The sequence below is a fragment of the Prunus dulcis genome, chromosome 2 (genome assembly GCF_902201215.1).
Source record: "Prunus dulcis chromosome 2, ALMONDv2, whole genome shotgun sequence".
Classification (NCBI taxonomy): domain Eukaryota; kingdom Viridiplantae; phylum Streptophyta; class Magnoliopsida; order Rosales; family Rosaceae; genus Prunus; species Prunus dulcis.
Window position 1 is genome coordinate 23,671,278 of NC_047651.1, and position 20,480 is coordinate 23,691,757.

Consider the following 20,480-nt stretch of genomic DNA (forward strand, 5'->3'; position numbering starts at 1 on the left):
ATACGTTTCCATTGTCATCATGATACGCGGTTTTCAAATATATCTACACCTTCTTCTTCATCAGCTGAGTCGACCGTTACGGAGCTCAAGCCCCCGTTCTAACGGCTAACGGGTTTCCACGCCCCATCGTTTGAAAGGCCGCCACACGTGGCATCGTCCTAGTAATTAACGATGTGTCTATAGTCTTTATTATCCTTCGCTGCGAGTTAGTTAGCTTTGCACGAGTGGTTCGCGCGAAAAGTGTGGGCCCAGTAACCGACGTTTAACATCCCAAAAGTGACACTCCTCCAAATTGGCTTCATTGACCGAGAGGCTTGAGCCCAGCCGCGTCTCAGCCGATCAGGGAGTGTTGAGGAAGATTTGTTCGGATCACTAAAGCACCGCAAGTGTGGTGTGGTGGTGGAATGCGGGACCCACAAGAGAGGGAATGATGGCCAGGACGGCTTGCGATGGATCCGGCGTGGGCTAGCCATTATCATTGAGCTCGCAAGTTGAGGAAGGGAGTGAGGGGAGGTGTCTTTTGCTGGTTTGTGTCTGTGGGTCCCCCCCCTGTGGTCCCTGGTTGGGCCCACCAGAATGTCCCAAAACAGGGCCGACTAGGCCCTACAAGCAGGTTTTAGGAATGAGCCCACTTCTTCTCATTCGGACTCAGCAGTCAGTATCCGCTTCCGTCGACAGGCAGCCCAAAAGCATGAAAAAATTAAGATCAACAACGTGCGTCCATTAGCTCTGGTCTGTTTAGCGTGTGGGAAATTATCGTATGATACTCTAATATAGTCACGATATAATATGGATGGAGAGTAGAGTTGATAAATTCTCATTTTAAGAATATAACTTCAATAAATATTCACTTAAATTATAATACGTATCTAAATTATACCTTATATACGAGTAATGCGTGGACCTTGCTCTAGTAGCACATTATAATTACTCGGGGGTAGTGACCGAGAAATTGGTGTATGATTTTGGTCTTTACAAAAAAAAAAAAAAAAAAAAAAAAAAGACAATGTGTAGGTGTTTAATTTATGTATGTATATGTATTGTAGGTCCCATAATTTTCATGATGACGGATATGAAACATCATTGTTCCCGTCCGAACGTTTTGGGTGGGTGGACGGTAGGACTCCGTTGTTACATTGACGTGTCGTCATTTGGGTGGATCGACTTCACCGCAACCAATAAGGATGCGGCTTCCCTAATACTCATTGGGCCCCACCCAAATGTCACTGTTTTTAATCTAATCATGTATATGGTGTCCCTACTTCTACTCTCCTCTTCTAGGTCCACACCTCGTAATCGTATCATCTACAGATTTGGAGAATGATTATTATTATTATTTTTTCTTTATCGTTTCTCTTGGGTCCATGAGGTTGTTCTGTTTCCTAAACTAATTTGTAAAGATAATATTGCCAAAAGAACTCTTTTTTCTCTATAAAAAAAAAAAAAAAAAAAGCCATTCCAATGTCAACTAAATTAACTTTTTCATTAAGTGTTTAATCCTATTTTGAAAAGGAACCGCTAGTATAGTGGTTTGGAGCAATTGATCTCTTAGGAAAAGTCCTCGGTTCGAGTTCTAGCGTCTGTATAATGTGTGTAAATTTAATATATTACCGGCCATCTTAATAAGAAATGTCTGCAAAAAAATCCTATTTTATTTGACTTTTCAATGCAAGGAAATGCCATTTAATTGTTTAAGACAATATCACATCCAAATTTCATGTTATTGTTGTGAGGTTACTTTCTCCGCAAAAATGCACATCATATTGGTATTTGGTTGCAACGTGCGGTCCATATATTTGGTCCGATATGCTGTGTCTCTGAAAGTTTACTAAAATATCTCTAATCAACCCTAATTAAAACGCATTTTCAGGCCCAAAAATCAGCAAGATGAGGGCAGAAAGTTGTCAAGGTGACGCAGGGTTGACAATTTGTGCGCACGAAGACACAAAAGTACTTGACAATTAAGTGGTTTATGATTATAATAATTGTGTTTTTAGTGTTTAGTTGTCACTTCAAATATAAAAATGCAATGCAAAAGTCTTACCTAAACTTGGATAATTACAAAACAGGAGAATGATTGCATTGTTCGGTTTATATGTCACCTCGAAAATTGTGATAACTATTATTACCATGATCATGGTGAATAAGATATCAGAACAAATAAAGCTGGAAATAGTGAAACCCTAAATAATTAGGAGACTATAATCACTTCCAGTCCCTTTTACTAATATTCACAATGACTAATAACGACGTCACAAATTTAAAAGGGGGTTTTCAATTCGGGTGTCTTGATCAGATTTTAGGGGTGCACCGTGCACCATACAATCCCCTTTAAATACGACAGTGGTTTTCAATCAGTCGGGTGTGTTGATCAGATTTTATGGTGCATCAACAATCTTCCTTAAATCTTAAAAGGGTTTTGGGCCCCTCGAAATCCCTTTTTTGGGTACTGAAATTCTCTCAACTACACCGTAATTTTGCAAGAATAAAAAGTCTTTATTTCCATGTAAAAGAATTTTCAATACAATAATGAAAGAACAAATTTAACAATTGTTTTCAAACAAGTTGATACATGATTGTACAACAATGGCAGAATGCAATATGTTAAAATGATCAGAGCCCAGCAGTAAATGGCACGTTTGTAGCAGGCAACCATGAGCTTCCAGCTATGAAATTACCCACAGTAAATTTCGATGCCTCTGACGAACTAGTTATCACATGATAGCCACCCCAATTAACCCGGCCGCTCGTAGATGAACCCGGTCCAGTGTTCTTGTACTCTCCATAGTACAAAGTCTTGAGGGCAAAATTGCCATCCCACTCAAGCCACCCAGCTGGGTCAACCAAAGTGTCCAGGTAACTTTGCAAAAAAACCGTGCGTGAATACTCCTTCCACGGTCTACCCAAGTATGTCTTGACCGAACTGAGGACCGGTTTGAGGTCTGACCCGGCCATGACACGGGAGTCGTGGATTGAAATGCCCGTGTTTTGATTCGGGTCGGTCCTGCCTTGTGCCGTGATTGTGTTCTTTTGACCGTTCATGGGCCTTCTTGCGTAGATCATGCAGTTTTGGAGGACGACAGCAGCGTTGCCAAAAATGAAGTCGACGGTGCCGTACACGTAGCACTCTTTGTAGAATTGTCGTTGAGAGTGGACGTAGAGGGTGTCTTGGTAGCCTTCGAAGCCACAACGGTAGAAAACTGAGAGGTCGGCTCCTGATCGGAGGGCTACGGCTTGATGGTTCTCTGGACCAGCTGTATTGCGGAATGTGATGCCACGAGCAATGAAGCCATCTCCAGTTACCGCTGTAAATAATTAATTACACAATTAGAAACAAATCCATTAATTAAAATTATGAAATTTTAATAAAGGGAACTATCTTGTAGTAGTTAAACATTACGTTGATATGTCATCAACTCATGATTTATTATTTTTCAAGTTTGGATTAATTTGTTGGAGACACATTTTTCATTTTCTTTGTTTTAGTTTTTCTCTTTTGAAAACCAACAATTCTCCCTCACTTTTTCTCTATCGAGACATTTTCAATATATATGGCACACACATTTTGACATTTCATACAGTGGAAGTGACTTGTGTGAGAGAGAGACTTACCAACAGTTGCAGAGTTGAAAGTTGTAGAACCTCCTACAACACTACGGCTACCGGTGATGATAGTGTACCTCAGACCATCACCAAGCAGCATAATGTTCTTCAATTTAATCTCAAGGTTCTCCTTATAAACCCCACGCTTCACATGTATCACAAACCTGTTGCTCCCACTCCTCTTCTCCGCCGCAGCCAACCCCTCTTTGATCGTCTTGTAGTTCCCTGACCCATCTTGGGCAACAACTACGTCCGCGGCCGGCGACGACTGGAGCAGTTTCCTGTCTCCGGGAGAAACCCAAGTAGGGAAACCCTCCTTGTACCTATTTGTCACAGCCGGAACATTTGAGCCATTGCCAATGGACAAAGTGTTACTTATGAGCTTGGACACATTGTTGGACATAAGAGGCAGCACAAAGTCCGAGACCCCGAGCTCCACAAACCCCGCCCTGCACGTGTCGAGGTTGGTGAGAGCAGTGCTGAGCCAAGTCTGTGCGTCATAGTCGGTGCATTTGGTGGCAGGGTCTATGGTCTGGTTGAGGAGCATGATGGTGTCTTGGTAGAGGCTCAAGCAATCGGCCCATGCAGCCTTTTCAATCTTGTTTCTGCACTTGGGGCCTAGCCACTTGTTGTGGCTTTGGGCTTTGAGTGCCTGCTGCATTGTGGCTTGCACCGCAAGTTTCTTGAAATCGGACATGCGTGTCGGGACAGAGTATTTTTGGGCGTGGGTCAAGGTGTATTTGCAGGTTTCAGGGTAGGGGGTTTTGCTGCACCAAGAGTTGATGCCAGTGTTGAGTATGTTAGACAGGGCTGGCGAGAATAGTAAAGCGAAGGAGAAGCATAGAAGGAATGAACTCATTTTTGTCGCCATGGATAGGCTTCTTGTTGATTGGCTTGTGGTTTTGGGACTGTGAGGGTTTTGTGTTAGTGATAAGAAGTTCGCTTATATAGGGAAAAATTTGAGGGATGAGAAATGGGGTACGGTGGTGACAGCTGGTTTGGCTTATAGTTTGACCATGGAGGGGTGATGGAGGCAGTAGGATAATTAAAAATAAATGCAGAATAATTACAGAGATTCTCAATCGATCCTTGTCTTATCATTCATTAGAATATATATATATATTAGTCTTTACGTACGTAGCCAATGATGAAATGATGTAAAGCACGTACATCATATATTCCATGTTTATATATGTAAAAGGAGGTGGTGTACTGTCTTGATCACAGAAGAACATGTCGTGTATATAATTAGAGAATTGCGGGCCTGCAATATTCTCTTCGCTTTGTTTTTATATCTCTGTGTGATATTCTCTTCAACCAAGCACACATATTATTATAGAGAGTGAAAAGAAATTGGTATTGGCTAGCTCATGCCCTCTCTGTTCAAACTTGATACAAATTGAGTCAAACATGAATTATGGAATAAACTTAAATGGCAAATTCTAAGATCCTAATTACTGTTTTGCATGTCATTTCATAACACCTGGGCAAATTGGCAATAACAAGCTGGAAGTCTCTGACTATTTTTTTTAAAGCTGTTGACTTTGAACATTATATATTTTAAGCAGATAAGAGAGCCAATCCAGAACGCGTTACCCACACCTACCACTTTTCTTTTATTTTAATTTTAATTTTATTTTTGATACATTAGCTGGACAAAATAATTGTATAGTTGGGTACCCTCACCAAGACACGGTTTTCCTCTTCAACAAACAAATATGCTTTGCTTGCTACATTTTCTTAATCTGTATTTGAACAATATTATTTAAAGTCTGCACGACCTTGACCGTCACTTAATGCATATTATATAGTACGAAAATAGATAAGCCATACCAGAGGCAGAGACAGAGGCATGAAATCTACAAGAAAAAACTAAAATCAATACAATACAAGTACTCTAAAATCCACCGGATAGACAGAGGCATGAAACCTTCCATAATCATTAGATTTATATGTATTGAATAACATTAGTTGACATATGCAAGTCTTTTTTTACGAATTTGGACAAAATGGACAATTCACCTTTTATTGGACCACCACAAAGACTACGAGGGTGTCTTATTTCGAAACACTTGGAAAACATATTCAATTAGTTTAAAATTTTATAATAAGTATTTTATGTTAGTGATTGGTTACATATTTTTAATTTCGACCGTTGAATGCAATTAAATACATATCTAATAATCTAACGACCGAGATTATAATGGGATATTCAGGCCACTTTATTCCGCTTCTTCTTAGTGTTTACAAGTTTATTAATAATTATTGGGTGTAGTTAGTTGTTGACTATGTCCGCTAGCGGTTTGGGTGGAGAAAATTGCCCTTTGCTACAAACTCACCCTGCTTACAAATGAATTTAATCGGTATGATTATAAATCAAGCTATCTTTTCTTAATTAACTATCTTTTCTAGTCTACAATTTCGGCATGTAAATCAACTATGAATGAAATATATTAAGGTTCACATGAATTCGGCGGCCAAACATTCTGGCTTAATTGTAAGAGCCAATTATGAGGTTGGTCTAATACATAGTTATTAACATGTAATCCAAATTATGTATGTAAAGTAAAGTGGAAAATTAAGTTCCCTTCTGCTCCTAAATTTTCCTTAACTACATTATTAAGAAATAATTAATCATATTTCATTCCTTGTGAAAATGTACCATATATTGTCAGTATAATGTACACACACAAAAATCCAACACCAACAACATCCACAAGACGTAAATAAATATTTTTTTTCTTCTCCCAAATGAACAAATTAAATAAAATCAATTCACAATCATAACATACAGGTCCTGATCATAACCCCGCCGTGTATGGAACCCCGGTGGCTGGCAACCAGGACCGACCGGTGATAAGGCTGCTGACGGTGAACTTTGACGCCACATTTGCACTGGTGATGACATGAAAACCAGGCCACTTCACTCTGTACCTGGTAGACGAAGCAGGACCAAAATTCTTATACTCCGCATAATACAAAGTGCTAAGCGCAAAATTACTTCTTTGCCACTCCAACCAGCCCACTGGGTTGACCAAGCTGTCCAGATAACATTTCATGAAAACAACCCTAGAGTATTGCATCCAGGGCCGGCCCAAGTAGGTTTTGAAAGCACTGACCACGGGCTTGAGATCTGCAGCGGCCCGAACTTGAGAATTATGGATTGAAATTGCAGTGTTTTGATATGGGTCGTTTCGGGCTTGGGCTGTGATAACATTGACTTGGCCCTTCAGGGGCCTTCTCACATAAATAATGCAACTTTGGAAAACCGCAGCTGCGTTGCCAAAGATGAAGTCTATGGTGCCATATATGTAACATTCTCTGTAGAATTGGCGCTGAGAGTGCACCATGAGTGTGTCTTGGTAGCCTTGGAAGGCACACCGGTAGAAGACCGAGAGGTCGGAGGCTGACCGCAGGGCCACGGCTTGGCCCTTTAGTGGGCCGGCCGTGTTGCTAAATGTGATGCCACGAGCAATGAAGCCTGGACCGTCTATGCCTATAATAATCACATATTGTAACCAACCACAAAAGAAAACGTTAATTACTCAAGTTTTGGAAATTAAATCAAATTAGGGAAACAATTAGAGATGGAGAGAACTTATGTATATGTACCAGCAGTTGCGGAATTATAGGTTGTGGAACCTCCATTGACACTTCGGCTAGCTGTGATTATGGTATATCTCATGCTAGCACCAATCAGCATGATGTTATTATTAGTGTTGCTAACTTCAATGTTCTCTCTATAAACACCTTTCTTCACATAGATAATAAACCTGCTAGTTGTTTTCCTCTTAGCCGCTGCATCTATGGCCGCTTGAACCGTCCGAAAATGCCCCGATCCATCTTTGGCAACCACAAGATTTGCCTTGATTTTTGAAGCTTGCAACAGCCTCCGCTCGTGCTTCGAAACCCAATTCGGATACTCTTCATATGCGTAATTTTCTTCCGTGCCTAAAAGTTGCGAACCAATTGCCAAACCGTTGCTAATTAGCTCGGACACATTGTTGTTGGAGGTGTATATAGGGGCTATGAAATCCGAAACGTTCAGCTCCATAGACCCAACTTGGCACGTGTGAATGTTGGTGAGGGCAGCGCTGAGCCAAGTCTGTGCATCAAAGTTGGAGCAATTGCGTTTGGTCCCTAAGCCTTCAAGGGTAATGTTGAGCTGGTGGACGGTGTCCTCGAAAAGTTTCAAGCAATCGGCCCATGCGGCTTTTTGTTGATTGTTTTGACAGTTTTGGCCAAATTGGGAGGCGTATGATTTAGCATTGAGAGCCCTCTCCAAGGCCACTTGCACCATCATTTTTCGAAATTCGGAGGTGTGTTTCGGCACGAGACGGTGACGGCTATGTGACATGCAGTAGTTGCATGGCTCGGGGTGGGGGGTTTTCTGGCACCACGTACGTATACGGCTAGAGTGGTGATGGCTTCTTGAGAGGGCTGTTTGGAAGATGAAAGAGAAAATGAGTATGGAGAGAAGTAGGCTTGGTTTCGTGGCCATGTTTGATGAGCTTTGAAATGAATGTGTTTTGGGTTTTGAGGGTCATATCTTGAGGGATTATTTCTCTTTTATGTGGGTAGGAGAAGGAAGATGTGGGGGGGTAGAAAGATAGGCTGGCTTGTTTGACATATAAAAGATGGCAGGCAAGATGTGTGTAAATGCATGATGAGTAAGATTGCAACACAAGATATACCATGTTGGCTTTACGTAGAATTGTGTGCAAATGATAATATTATAATTTCTTTTAAATACTTCACGGATGATGCAACATGCATGTTAACTACATATTTCGGATCTTAGTATTGAGAGCTAAGGACGATATTGAATTATTGAGCTGCGTAAGTCTTACTGTTATTTTCCTTATTGTTTTGTTATCATAACATCCTCGTTTAATAGTATTTCTCTTTTCAATATTGAAATGATTCTCAACACTCTACCCAAATAAATAGTCGAACAACATATATTATGTACTGCGATACATTTGTGTGGACCAAAAACATACTCACTCTCTTTGTTGTGCTTGTGGTAATTAAAAAGAAATCGGCAGTCATGATTGCTTGAATTTCTCAACAACTTATTAACGGTTTCGGACCAAGAAAATAAAATGTAGGTATATATGATTGTGAGATGAGATATATGCATATGCCTCTCTGTCGACATGTAATTGGTCAATCCCTGTGACTTTATACAGGCGGCATTTAATTAAGGAAGTGCCTAATTGAAAAACATATAACATGCTCCGTACTGCATGTTACAATGCAGTACGAAAATTAATATAAGAATGGGAATTTGATCATGTACGTTGAAAGTAAGAGTTTCTTGAACGAAATGAGTGATGTCCTTGTATTACTAGGCACTCAATGTCCAATATCCTGCCCTAAAGTTTAGGGTTACCCCATGTGCCACTTGATTAGTTTGTAAACTAAGCAAAACCATTTCCTCCTCATGCTTCAAATTCAACGATGAATTAAGTAGAAGGAGGCTTAGCCTAAAGACTAATTCAACTTTTGCCCAATTGATCCTTAAGGAGATTGAACAGCTATATTCTATTGGATGAAATACACAAGATTGGCTTGGGTTGGTGCCAAACAAAACAACAGAGGTGCGTGTTTCTAAGCCCAATTTCAACTAACTAATGGAAAAGTTGGCCCATGCCCATGCGGACACAAAATAAATTGGGCAGCAGAACCCACACCAAACTCACGTCGCATGTTGATCTCGAACGACACACAAATTTCAAGTTTTCAACTCCATCCGTACCACAACAGATGAAAAGAGTCTACCTAAAACAATCACATTCTATTTTATCCTAATAGGTCCTCCTCCATGCACCAGCCTTTGCACAAGTCTGGTTTTTCCTACAAGTAGAACAACTTGAGCCTTATTCAAAGTTCCCACTCTCATATTTGCAAACACCAAGCCTTCAATTAAAAGTTAAAACAAAAGAAAGCTGGTATGATTGTAAATCAAAAGTGTCCAATTGAAACGGGGTTGGGGTTGGCATGTTCTCAAATTCAAATTCAAATCCATGAAGGAGAAACAAAACACAGGCCTACAAACAAACCACTCTTGACTGGGTAAGTAAAGCTAAGCCAAAGACAGCAGCTCAGCATCAGCAATTCAACTAAGAAACATCTGCTTCATTCATTTCATGCAACCTGCAAGAATAATATATAAGGAAGTTGGAACAACAACAATGCTTCATATTTGATAATTTGTCAAAACCAACACACACAACACAGAGAGACGAGACCGAAACAAAATACAATTAGTTTCTTCTGAATAAGCATTCTTCTTTGCCTTAAAATTCAAACCCACAAAACAAAAACCAGAATCAGCTTTTTTACTTCTTAATCAATATGATAAGAAGATGTATTCTACTCCAATAATAGTTGGGTTGGCAAGGTAAAAATCTTTGTTGTTTAAGCTGCCCCCTAATGTAGAAAAATATCATACGAAAACTACTAAGACGGAACAAAATAAAGGATTTATACTAACTAGAGTACAAATGATACTGAAACAAGCAAACACACCATACTATATCAGATAACATTTGTTTTCATCAAGGCCATTTGTTCAGACTAAATTTTCAAACCAGGCTGTTGTTTATTTACACAATCCCCTTTTATTTCATCCTAATATGTCCTCCATCCACCACCCTTGCAGAACAAGGCAACTCTGTTTTTTCCTACAGGATGAAGAACTTGAGCCTTACTCAAAGTTCCCACTCTCTCTTATTTGCCACCTTCTTCTGTGCTCACATCACATAAATTGGGAATGTTTTCATCATCAATGGCCTTCAATTAAACGAAAAGAACGATTGTATGATCGAAATTCAGAAGTCTACAATGGACAAGGGGTTTGTTGTCATGTTCTCAAATTCAAATACATGAATGCACGGACATTTGAAACATCAGAGGAATATCACAATGTTTTTACCATCCATCAGCAATTCAACTTGCAAAAATATGCTTCATGCAAGATTGATGACAGGAACAACAACAATACTTCATATTTGATCCTTTTGGCATTTTAAGTCAATACAACAAACACAAAACATACACAAGTGACAGAAACAAAACAAACAGAGGACAGACAATAATATAACTGGTCCATCCCCATTACCAGAGTTTAGGCATCAAAATCCAAATTAAGCATCAAAATCCAAATTACCCGAGTTTAGGTACCGAAAACAGAGTTTCATTGTATGCAATCACGTCGTACACTGGTCCATCCCCATCATTAACGTTAAATGGGGTACTGCAAACCGGCTCCGCTTCTCTGCGGCATTCAATCCTTACCAACCTGTCCCTAAACCTCAACCTGAATATAACTGTACCACCTTCGGTAACGAAAATGGCTTCATAACCGCACAAATTCCCACCCACCGATTCAGATACATGATCCGTGTTAAATTTGAAGAGCATAGACCAAGATTCACGCACCCCATATTCTCTCATAACCCAGAATTCCATGAAATTAACGCCACCACGTCTCCTAGCAATCGAAACACAGAGGCATTCTCCTCCTCCTCTTGAAACTACTTGAACCCCCATGTCATGAACATCAACGTCATCGGCATCACCATCAAAAGTGGGGAATGGAACTTCCCTGAACTCCTCCTTTGCCAGATCAAAAGCAAGGATCGTTGGCTCCACCTCACCGACTTTGCGGTAGAACCAATGCAGTGCTTCATTTGTAAGGGCCCCCAAGCCAGTGGTGGTGGGGCTTCTGAAAGAGCACGGTGGGTCGTGCTCACGGACGTGAATGGGTTTCCAACAGTTCAATCTGGATGAGTAAATCTCCATAAACGTCTGGGAAGGTCTAGTATAAACATAAGCATCTATGAAGATTTTGTAGTCGTCAGTGGATGACACATAACCCAGGCCAGAACGGCCAATATCAGATTCAGCGAAACGAGACAGGTTTTTCACTGCACATACAAAATCTGAGTCGGGCAATTCGCGTTTGAATCCGGTTGATGGGTTCCAGAGAGACAAGTCATGTTTTTCATAATCATAACCATCAACATCTACACATACCAAACCATTACAGCAGCCCAGTAGGTTGCTAAAGTGGGCGAAGGTGAGATTATTGAGCGAAGAATTGTTGTCTGCGAACGACGGCGTTTCCGGGTCCAAGGATCGGAGTTGATAGTCGGTGGAGATGAGGAGTCTCTGGGTGAGGGTTTTGCGATCGGAGGCTAGCTTGAAGTGGGATAGGGCAAACTGTGGGTCCTCAATTATGAGAGAATGCCACCGTTCCGAAACGGAACTGAATCGAATCAGAGGTTTTATCGGCAACCGGCACAGAATTTGGACTACAATTTCTTCAGGAAGGTGGCGGTCGTGGTGGAGCTTCTTCGTCGACATTGGAACCTTGGAAACGAATAGCCCAGAGACACAGCCAGTGGAAGGGTTTTGGGAAGCTGCTTTTCCGTTTTCAGAGCATTTCTCGCAAGTTCACAACAAAGGCATGAGCTTGACCGCTTTTGACTTGAGATTTTCGTTCGTTTTCTTTTTCCAACTGCATAAAATGACGATGGTACATGTGGTCATGACCGTAGATGCAGTGGTGCTGAACCTGTACGGAGAATTGCTGAGGCCAACACGTGGAATTAGATTTGGCGGGTCTTCATTGCCGATTGGAATAAAAAAAAGAAAAGAAAAGGAATTTGCTTTGGGTGTCCAGAGACTAAAATTGTGTGTCCGTAGAATCAGGGAAAAGGAATTATTTTCTGTTTCTCAGTTACTGTCATTTGATTCAATATGCCTCAATTTTTTTGTCATGAAAATCAGAACAGAAGATTTGAAGGATTAATTTTCTATTATTTATTATGTTTCCCTGTTTTCTGTTTATGATGGTGTTAATTATTTTACGTTTCTGTGTTTCTATTGCCACATCGCTTTCCACGGATGCATGAAGGTTTGTAGAAAGAAAGAAAGAAAAAATAAGGGCGCTGTTAATTAAATATTAAAATTAACTGAGTACACTTATTACTAATTTACTATCTGTAAGTTTCCTGAGATTAACACTTTGCTACACAGTTTTTTTCTTCTCACTTTCATTCCCAACGTTTACTTTCATTATCAATTTCATACATCCGTTAGTATTTCCGTCAAGCTCTCCATGAACCCATGATGTGGCGGTCAATGAGCTTGGAATTAATGACGTGGCATGACTTTGACCCACTGGATTTGCACCACATGGACAAACAATTAAATAAATAATAATTTATTTTAACAAATATAAAATATAACTAAATTAAAAAACTGGTAAATCAAGGCTTCAATTCTTTCCTTTTCTTTTTGGCCAAACAGTTTGTTTCCTACATTGATACATATGTACGAGTTTGCCATTCACAAGAAGCAACACAGAAATCAAACTCTCTCTCTAAAGCCATCCACGAGTTTGGAAATAGAGAAGCATGTGAATAGCAAATCTCATATATATGTATATTTGGGAAACATTGTTTGTGTCCTATTTCTTGAAGGTCAAGTATGTATTCAATATTCAATAGGTTTCCTAATCAATCATACATTGACTAGTCTACATACCCTATAAAATCCTAAATTCTGTGCCGTTTTGACAACACAATTTGCTTTCTTGCATTATATTCTCGTTCAATCTTTCAATCTTTCAATCTTTCAATCTCTCAAGTGGACGAGCACAAAGAAGAAGAAGAAGAAGACCAAATGGGGTGGCATTCAAGCAGTGACAGCGACTTTGATGGCATGTTGAATCGCAAGTTGACTAATATGGGTTGGTTGCTTGAGATTGTTAGGTTTGATACTGAGAAATATATGCAGGAATACCTTTTGAAGCAAAAGAGTAACATCAACAAAGAACCAAATTGTCCAGCAGCAGAGAGAGAATCTGAAATTGCTGAGGCCGCACACCCAGTTGCCCCATCCATGGTGTCGTCTAAGTCCAAGGGAGAAGGTTTGATGAAGGAAAAGGCATTCAAGAAGCCTGCACTAATAGAGCCAAAGAAACAAAGATCATGGGATGGACCAAAGCTTATGCACTCTGCTATTGCTTCTGCGAGAAAGACTAATTCTTTGAAAAGAAAATTCCAGAGCAGAGATGATGATGATGATAGTACTAATTGGGCGCCTGTTGAATGCAAGAAGCAAAGGAGGATGATGATGTTGAAGAAGAAAAATGCCAATAAAGGCACCAGCTCGATCAACAAGATCACTCCGAAGAGAAAAGAAGAACTAAGTAGTCTTTCCTCATCAGCTCATCATGACTTGCCCGAAGCATTTAAGAGAAAAATTGACAGTTTGGGTGGGACTAAAGTGGCTTTGGTGATACAGAAAAAACTGAGGAAAACTGATCTAAGTAAAAGTGGTAACAGGATGTCAATGCCTCTGAACCAAATCTCGTCGACTGATTTCTTGGAAGACGATGAGAGAGGTAGGCTTGAGAAAGAGGAGACAATGAAGGTTCAACTGATAGACCCTGGTCTTGTACAAGGAGATATAAACTTGAGACGGTGGAACATGAAAAAGATGAATGGGAAAAACAGCAAAATGTATGTGTTGAGAACTCAGTGGAGTGATGTTGCTAAGCGAAACCATCTGGAAGAAAAAGATCTTGTTCAAGTTTGGTCGTTTCGAGTTAACGGAGCTCTTTACTTGGCTCTTGTTTTGGTTAACGAGAGTTGTGGTGGTGATCAAAAGGAGAGTGATGATGGTGCGTATAAGAGTAGTGTTGTTGATGGTGAAACTAGTAGTGGTGGTGGTAGTCACGGTGGTGCAGAGGTAATTGAAGAAAGGAGAGATGGGAATAGTATTGGGGAAAGTAGTGTGACCAATGGGTCTAATCATACAATAAGTCCAAGCCATAGTGAAAGTGGCATCAAGCATGAACAAGCTGCACACATGGAAGATAGAAGATGAAAGGTTTTTTAAAGGCTTACTTTTTCTTTTTATCAGTTTAAAGGCTCTAACTTTAAATCTTCTTTTTGTTTGTAAATATCAATCTAATTGAGTTTTCATCAAGGTTTGATTTTTAATACCTAAGAGGTTGTTTTGCCTAAACTCAATGTTGAAAATCATAATATATATGTCAGTCAAAAAAACAAACGGTTGAAATTTAATTCAGTCCCAAAGAAAAAACAGAAAATCTTTCATCTTTAATTACTGTGCATGAAATATACCTAAGGTTTTTATTATCACAAAACGTGCATGAAGTTCACGAAATTATCAAGTTGCGTCATTTATGGTTTTTTTGTGTCACTACCTGTCTCCTACCACAACAATCCGTTTGACCCCCATTAAGAAACCTACGATCACCACCCCCAACCCAAAAACATTTATCAAGACACCCATTTACTGCATCCGATCATGGGATGCATTGTCATTTTGATTTTCAGGTGGGGATCAGTTTCAGAGATACCAATATTTGCCAAAGTGACAAGTTCGCAAAAGATGGGCATCTCAAAGGCTTAGTATCAGTTTCAATTGCTGAGACTTGAAATTTGTAGATGAGACATGCTCTAGTGACGACACAAACAAATTAACTCTAACTACAATGAAATCACAGCATTTACAGACGGATTCCAAACAGAACCCTTGGCTTGGGTGCCTACGTTGGTGGGGTGTGGGAGGTGGCTGGGTGGTTGTTTGTTTTTGGTATTGGCGGGGTAAGTCGGGGGAGGGGGCTGGGAGGAGAGAGGAAGAAATCTTTTTTTCTTTATTTTTAATATTTAATTCTACTTGAAAAACAAAGAGTTTCTATTTTTTACTACTAATTTTTTTTTTTTTGTCCACATGTCACTGTGTTATTGGATATATGATCTCCACATCAGCAAACTAAGCTCATGGCAGGGACCCCTTGTGAGTACGAGTGTTGATCTTGACAACTGTTAGTGACAAAAAACACATAAAGGATGCAACTTGATAATTTTGTGACGTGATAAAAAACCCTAAACATAAAAAAATTTGGAGAGTGTGAGCATTTATGTCCAGTCCCAAGTAGTATGGTAAGTTCCTATTAATGTGACTGGCAGTGAAGTGAAGTCTGCTGTTACCAAAGTGTTAGTTCCTATTATTTCTGACCTAAACAAAGCAAGAAGTAAGGATCACTCGTGCCTACATCTCATCTTTCCTTTATGATAATTTGTTGTCACCCTCCCTCCCATATAAACTAAACAAAAAGCAGAAAATGTAAAATTGAATGGCACAGACTTTAAAGAATAGCAGGATTAAAAACGTAAGTCATTAAAGGCGGCAATCAACAGCAAAGCAAATATGGCTCATTTGATAGCAGCAAGCTACCCCAGCATTAACATATCAGGAAAAGATTTTATGTGGATTTACTACTACTCTTTCTAGACCAGCTAGGAGGACTAAATTGAAAATGATTCATTTTGAGGGGCAGTTTGAGAGATCAGAAAGTAATGCTAGTTGTTGTGTGGTGCATTGCTGCAGTACCAGTTCATCAAGCTCATCAGCTGCTGAGGAAGTTGGGTTTCTCAAATTCAAATCCAATTGAGAGGCGCATTCAATCTCCTTTGACTGGCATGGGGTGAAATGAAATCATTAGAATTGGTCACAGACAGGCAGGCATGAAAAAATTGATCTCACAGGTTCCTTTTGCTTAAGGTGCAAGGGTATGTCTTAACAAACATGCAGTGCGTATAATATTCATGGACTGAGAAATTTCATAACATAGAATATGAACAAGTTAATCTTGTGGTGAAGCATGCTGGACTGAGAAATGCTCAAGGCATATTCCATCATCAGTTCATCTTGTGTTGTGAAGCCAACATCTTTGTGAAGACGCCATTGCACTAGTGCAGGGACTACAAAGATTGCAATGGTAAAACAAGTTTTTTTTTTCTTTTTCAAATTCAAATCCAATTGACAAAGATGTCCAATTGCAATGGTATGATTGTAGATCAAAAGCTGGTAAAACAAAAGAAAGGAAACCTTGTATGACTGTAAATCAAAAGTGTCCATTTGAAACAATTTTTGCCCTGCATGTCTGGTGGGTCTCTGTGAGATATTTGAATTAAGTGCAGAGGAACATTACAATGCTTTCAGCATCAGCAATTCAACTAAGAAATATCTGCCTCATGCAAGATTGATGACAGGAACAACAACAATGCTTCATATTTGATAATTTTTGGCAACTCCAATAGTCAATACCAACAAACACAAAACATAGAGTCGAGACAGAAACAAAATACAAGGACAATAATAAACTCTCCAAATCAAGCTTCAAAATCCAAATTATACAATTTGAAGTCCATAACAGAAATTGTCAAAGCAGTTGGTTTTTTATTTACTGGGCTGTGATGTGAGGAGGCTATGGTGTTACTGCCCTCTCAATCTTTCCCAATCTGCCACCTCAAGTAAAGGTGTGTTTCTATAGGGTGACTTCACGTTTATTCTTGGCATTAAAATAATTTCCAGGTTCATGCTTTTGGTTTTAGGGGAGAAGAAGAATCAATTAATTCCTTCTTAATCAGCATTCTGCTTGGTCTTTCCCTTAAAATTCAAACCCACAAAACAAAAACCCTAATAAACTTTTATACTTCTTAATCAATATGATAATAACATGCGTTTTCTCTATAAAAAAATATATGTATTAGCATGCATGGGCTTAGTCAAGTCGGCTAGAGCGGATATGCTCCCCACTCTACACCCGAGTTCGAATCCCCATCCCCATAGTTTAGATTAGATTAGATTAAAGTTGAATATCGCTTGTATATAAAGAAACATGTATTCACTCCAACAACATGTATTCACATTGACTTTGTTATGACTATGAAAGAGGTTGCCATTCCTTTGTTGCAAGCCTATTTATAAGCCTAATTCTTGGCTTCAAAATCATTTCCATGTTCGTGCTTTTGGTTTTTTGGGGAGAAGAATCAATTAATTTATTCTTAATAAGTCTTATTCTTTCCCTAAATTCAAACCCACAAAACAAAAACCAGAATCAGTTTTTTACTACCTTGTTTTTGGGTCTGATTTTTTACTTTTTAATCAATACGATAAGAACAAGTATTGTACTCCAATAATAGTTGGGAGAAAAGTTGGGTTTCCTTAAAAAATTTATGTCTCACATTCATTTTGTTATCATTGAGGTTGCCATTCATATTGCAATTTCAACTTGGCCTGCTTCCGAGCAAAAGAGATGCCATTTTCATTCTCCTTTAAACTTCATTTTCTGTTTTTGCTTTGGTTATTATATCTTCGGTTAAATTTATTTAAATCCTAGTGTGTGACCATCTTTTATACTTTTAGGTTGGAACGTAATTAAATTACTCCAATAATAATTTGGTTTCCTTAAGCAAATTACGGATCACACTTATTGATTATAATTGTTCTTGTTCCTAATGAAATTGTCATTCATATGTTTCTTTTTCTTTCTCAAACAGTTTGTACTTGACATAAGTTACAACACACTCTTCACCTCAACTAAAAATGTTCATTGTTTAAGCTGCCCCTAATGTAGGGAAAAAAAAAAATCACAACAAAACTATGGAACAAAAATAAAGGATTTATACTAAGCAGAGTACATATGATACTGAAACAAGCAGACACACCATACCATATCAGATAACATTTGTTTTCATCAAGGCCATTTGTTCAGACTAAATTTTCAAACCAGGCTGTTGTTTATTAACACAATCACCTTCTATTTCATCCTAAAATGTCCTACATCCACCACCCTTGCAGAACAAGGCAATTCTGTTTTTTTCCTACAGGATGAAGAACTTGAGCCTTACTCAAAGTTCCCACTCTCTCTTATTTGCCGCCTTCTTCTGTGCTCACATCACATGAATTGGGAATATTTTCATCATCAATGGCCTTCAATTAAATTTAAAAGAAAAGAAAGCTTGTATGATCAAAATTCAGTAATGTACAATCGACGAGGGGTCTGTTGGCATGTTTTCAAATTCAAATACATGATGAAGGCAGGCACACCATTAGAAACATCACAGGAATATTAAAATGCTTTTACCATCCATCAGCAATTCAACTAAGAAAAATCTGCTTCATGCAAGATTGACGACAGGAACAACAACAACAACACTTCATATTTGAACATTTTGGCAACTCAATACAAGCAAACACAGAGTATAGAGATGCAACAAAAACAAAGCAAACATAAGGACAGACAATAATAAGCTCACCAAATTAAGCATCAAAATCCAAATTACCAGAGTCCTCTCCGTGGTTAGTTAGGTACTGAAAGCAGAGTCTCATTGTATTTAATCACGTCATACACTGCCCCATCCCCATCATTGACGTTAAATGGGGTACTGCAAACCGGCTCCGCTTCTCTGTGGCATTCAATCCTCACCACTATGTCCCAATCCCACCTCAGCCTGAATATAACTGTACCACCTTCAGTAACGAAACAGGCTTCATAACCGTGGAAATTCCCACCCAACGATTTAGATACATCATTCGTGTTAAATTTAAAGAGCACATTCCAAGATTCACGCACCCCATATTCTCTCATAACCCAGAATTCCATGAAATTAACACCACCACGTCTCCTAGTAATCGAAACACAGAGGCATTCTCCTCCTCCTCCTCTTGAAACTACTTGAACCCCCATCTGATTAAAATCAATGTCATCGGCATCACCATCAAAAGTGGGGAATGGAACTTCCCTGAATTCCTCCTTTGCCAGATCAAAAGCAAGGATCGTTGGCTCCTCCTCACCGACTTTGGAGTAGAACCAATGCAGTGCTTCATTTGTAAGGGCCCCCAAGCTAGCGGCGGTGGGGCTTCTGAAAGAGCATGGTGGGTCGTGCCCACGGACTTGAATGCGTTTCCAAGAGTTCAATCTGGATGAGAAAATCTCCATAAACTTCTGGAAAGGTGTAGAATAAACATAAGCATCTATGAAGATTTTGTAGTCGTCAGTGGATGACACATAACCCAGGCCAGTACGGTCAAATTCAGATCTAACCTTTTCTGTATTCGCCACAGACACAAAATATGGGTCAGGCAATTCGCGTTCGAATCTGGTTGATGGGTTCCAGAGAGACAAGCTATGATTTTCATAACCATCAACATCTACAAATACCAAACCATTACAGGAGCCCAGTAGGTTGGTATAGGTATGGAAGGTGATATTACTGAGCGAAGAATCGTTGTCAGCAAACGACGGCGTTTCCGGGTCCAAGGATCGGAGTTGATAGTTGGTGGAGATGAGGAGTCTCTGGGTGAGGGTTTTGCGATCGGAGGCTAGCTTGAAGTGGGATTGGGCAAACTGTGGGTCCTCAATTATGAGAGAATGCCACCGTTCCGAAACGGAACTGAATCGAATCAGAGGTTTTATCGGCAACCGGCACAGAATTTGGACTATAATTTCTTCAGGAAGGTGGCGGTTGTGGTGGAGCTTCTTCGTCGACATTGGAACCTTGGAAACGAATAGCCCACAGACACAGCCAGTGGAAGGGTTTTGGGAAGCTGCTTTTCCGTTTTCAGAGCATTTCTCACAAGTTCACAACAAAGGCATGAGCTTGACCGCTTTTGACTTGAGATTTTCGTTCGTTTTCTTTTTCCAAATGCATAAAATGACGATGGTACATGTGGTCATGACCGTAGATGCAGTGGTGCTGTACCTGTACGGAGAATCGCTGACGCAAACACGTGGAATTAGATTTGGCGGGTCCCAACGGGTTGGTTTTGGGTTGGCCCCGCCTTATATGAAATCGGGGATCATTGCTGATTGTATTTGGGCTTTGAAAAACAATATGCTTGGGTGTCCAGAGACTAAAACTGAGTGTCCACAGAATCACTAAAGAGACAAGATATTTGTTGGCCTTTTCATTTGTTCAATTCAATCAACCGCAATTTCAACTCCTATACATAAAAATTTTAAATAAAAAAAAAAAGTCGTT

At 39.6% G+C, this 20,480-nt stretch overlaps 4 protein-coding genes across 6 annotated transcripts; all 4 read right to left on the reverse strand.

The window, feature by feature from the left end:
- Positions 1-2,494: 2,494 nt before the first annotated feature.
- On the reverse strand, positions 2,495-4,500 carry LOC117618519 (pectinesterase 2-like). Its single transcript, XM_034348091.1, has 2 exons — positions 3,613-4,500; positions 2,495-3,305 (listed from the first exon to the last, which is right to left on the reverse strand). Exons 1-2 carry the CDS (start codon positions 4,472-4,474, stop codon positions 2,614-2,616), a joined length of 1,554 nt encoding a protein of 517 aa, XP_034203982.1. The 5' UTR covers positions 4,475-4,500; the 3' UTR covers positions 2,495-2,613.
- A 1,747-nt stretch (positions 4,501-6,247) lies between these two features.
- LOC117618867 (probable pectinesterase/pectinesterase inhibitor 60) lies at positions 6,248-8,264 on the reverse strand. Its single transcript, XM_034348614.1, has 2 exons — positions 7,216-8,264; positions 6,248-7,099 (listed from the first exon to the last, which is right to left on the reverse strand). The coding sequence occupies exons 1-2, from the start codon at positions 8,102-8,104 to the stop codon at positions 6,405-6,407; spliced, it is 1,584 nt and encodes a 527-aa protein (XP_034204505.1). The 5' UTR covers positions 8,105-8,264; the 3' UTR covers positions 6,248-6,404.
- Positions 8,265-9,509: 1,245 nt separating this feature from the next.
- Positions 9,510-12,241, reverse strand: LOC117620366 (F-box/kelch-repeat protein At3g23880-like). Its single transcript, XM_034350544.1, has 2 exons — positions 10,778-12,241; positions 9,510-9,762 (listed from the first exon to the last, which is right to left on the reverse strand). The coding sequence occupies exons 1-2, from the start codon at positions 11,974-11,976 to the stop codon at positions 9,729-9,731; spliced, it is 1,233 nt and encodes a 410-aa protein (XP_034206435.1). The 5' UTR covers positions 11,977-12,241; the 3' UTR covers positions 9,510-9,728.
- Positions 12,242-15,776: 3,535 nt separating this feature from the next.
- On the reverse strand, positions 15,777-20,136 carry LOC117619117 (F-box/kelch-repeat protein At3g23880-like). Of its 3 annotated transcripts, XM_034348974.1 has the most exons (3): positions 19,544-20,136; positions 18,756-19,444; positions 15,777-16,128 (listed from the first exon to the last, which is right to left on the reverse strand). In XM_034348974.1, the coding sequence occupies exons 1-2, from the start codon at positions 19,988-19,990 to the stop codon at positions 18,800-18,802; spliced, it is 1,092 nt and encodes a 363-aa protein (XP_034204865.1). In that variant the 5' UTR covers positions 19,991-20,136; the 3' UTR covers positions 15,777-16,128; positions 18,756-18,799. The 3 variants fall into 3 exon arrangements, with proteins under 3 accessions (XP_034204865.1, XP_034204864.1, XP_034204863.1); XM_034348973.1 differs by having other exon boundaries at positions 18,783-20,136; XM_034348972.1 differs by having other exon boundaries at positions 18,756-20,136.
- Between the last annotated feature and the right edge of the window lie 344 nt (positions 20,137-20,480).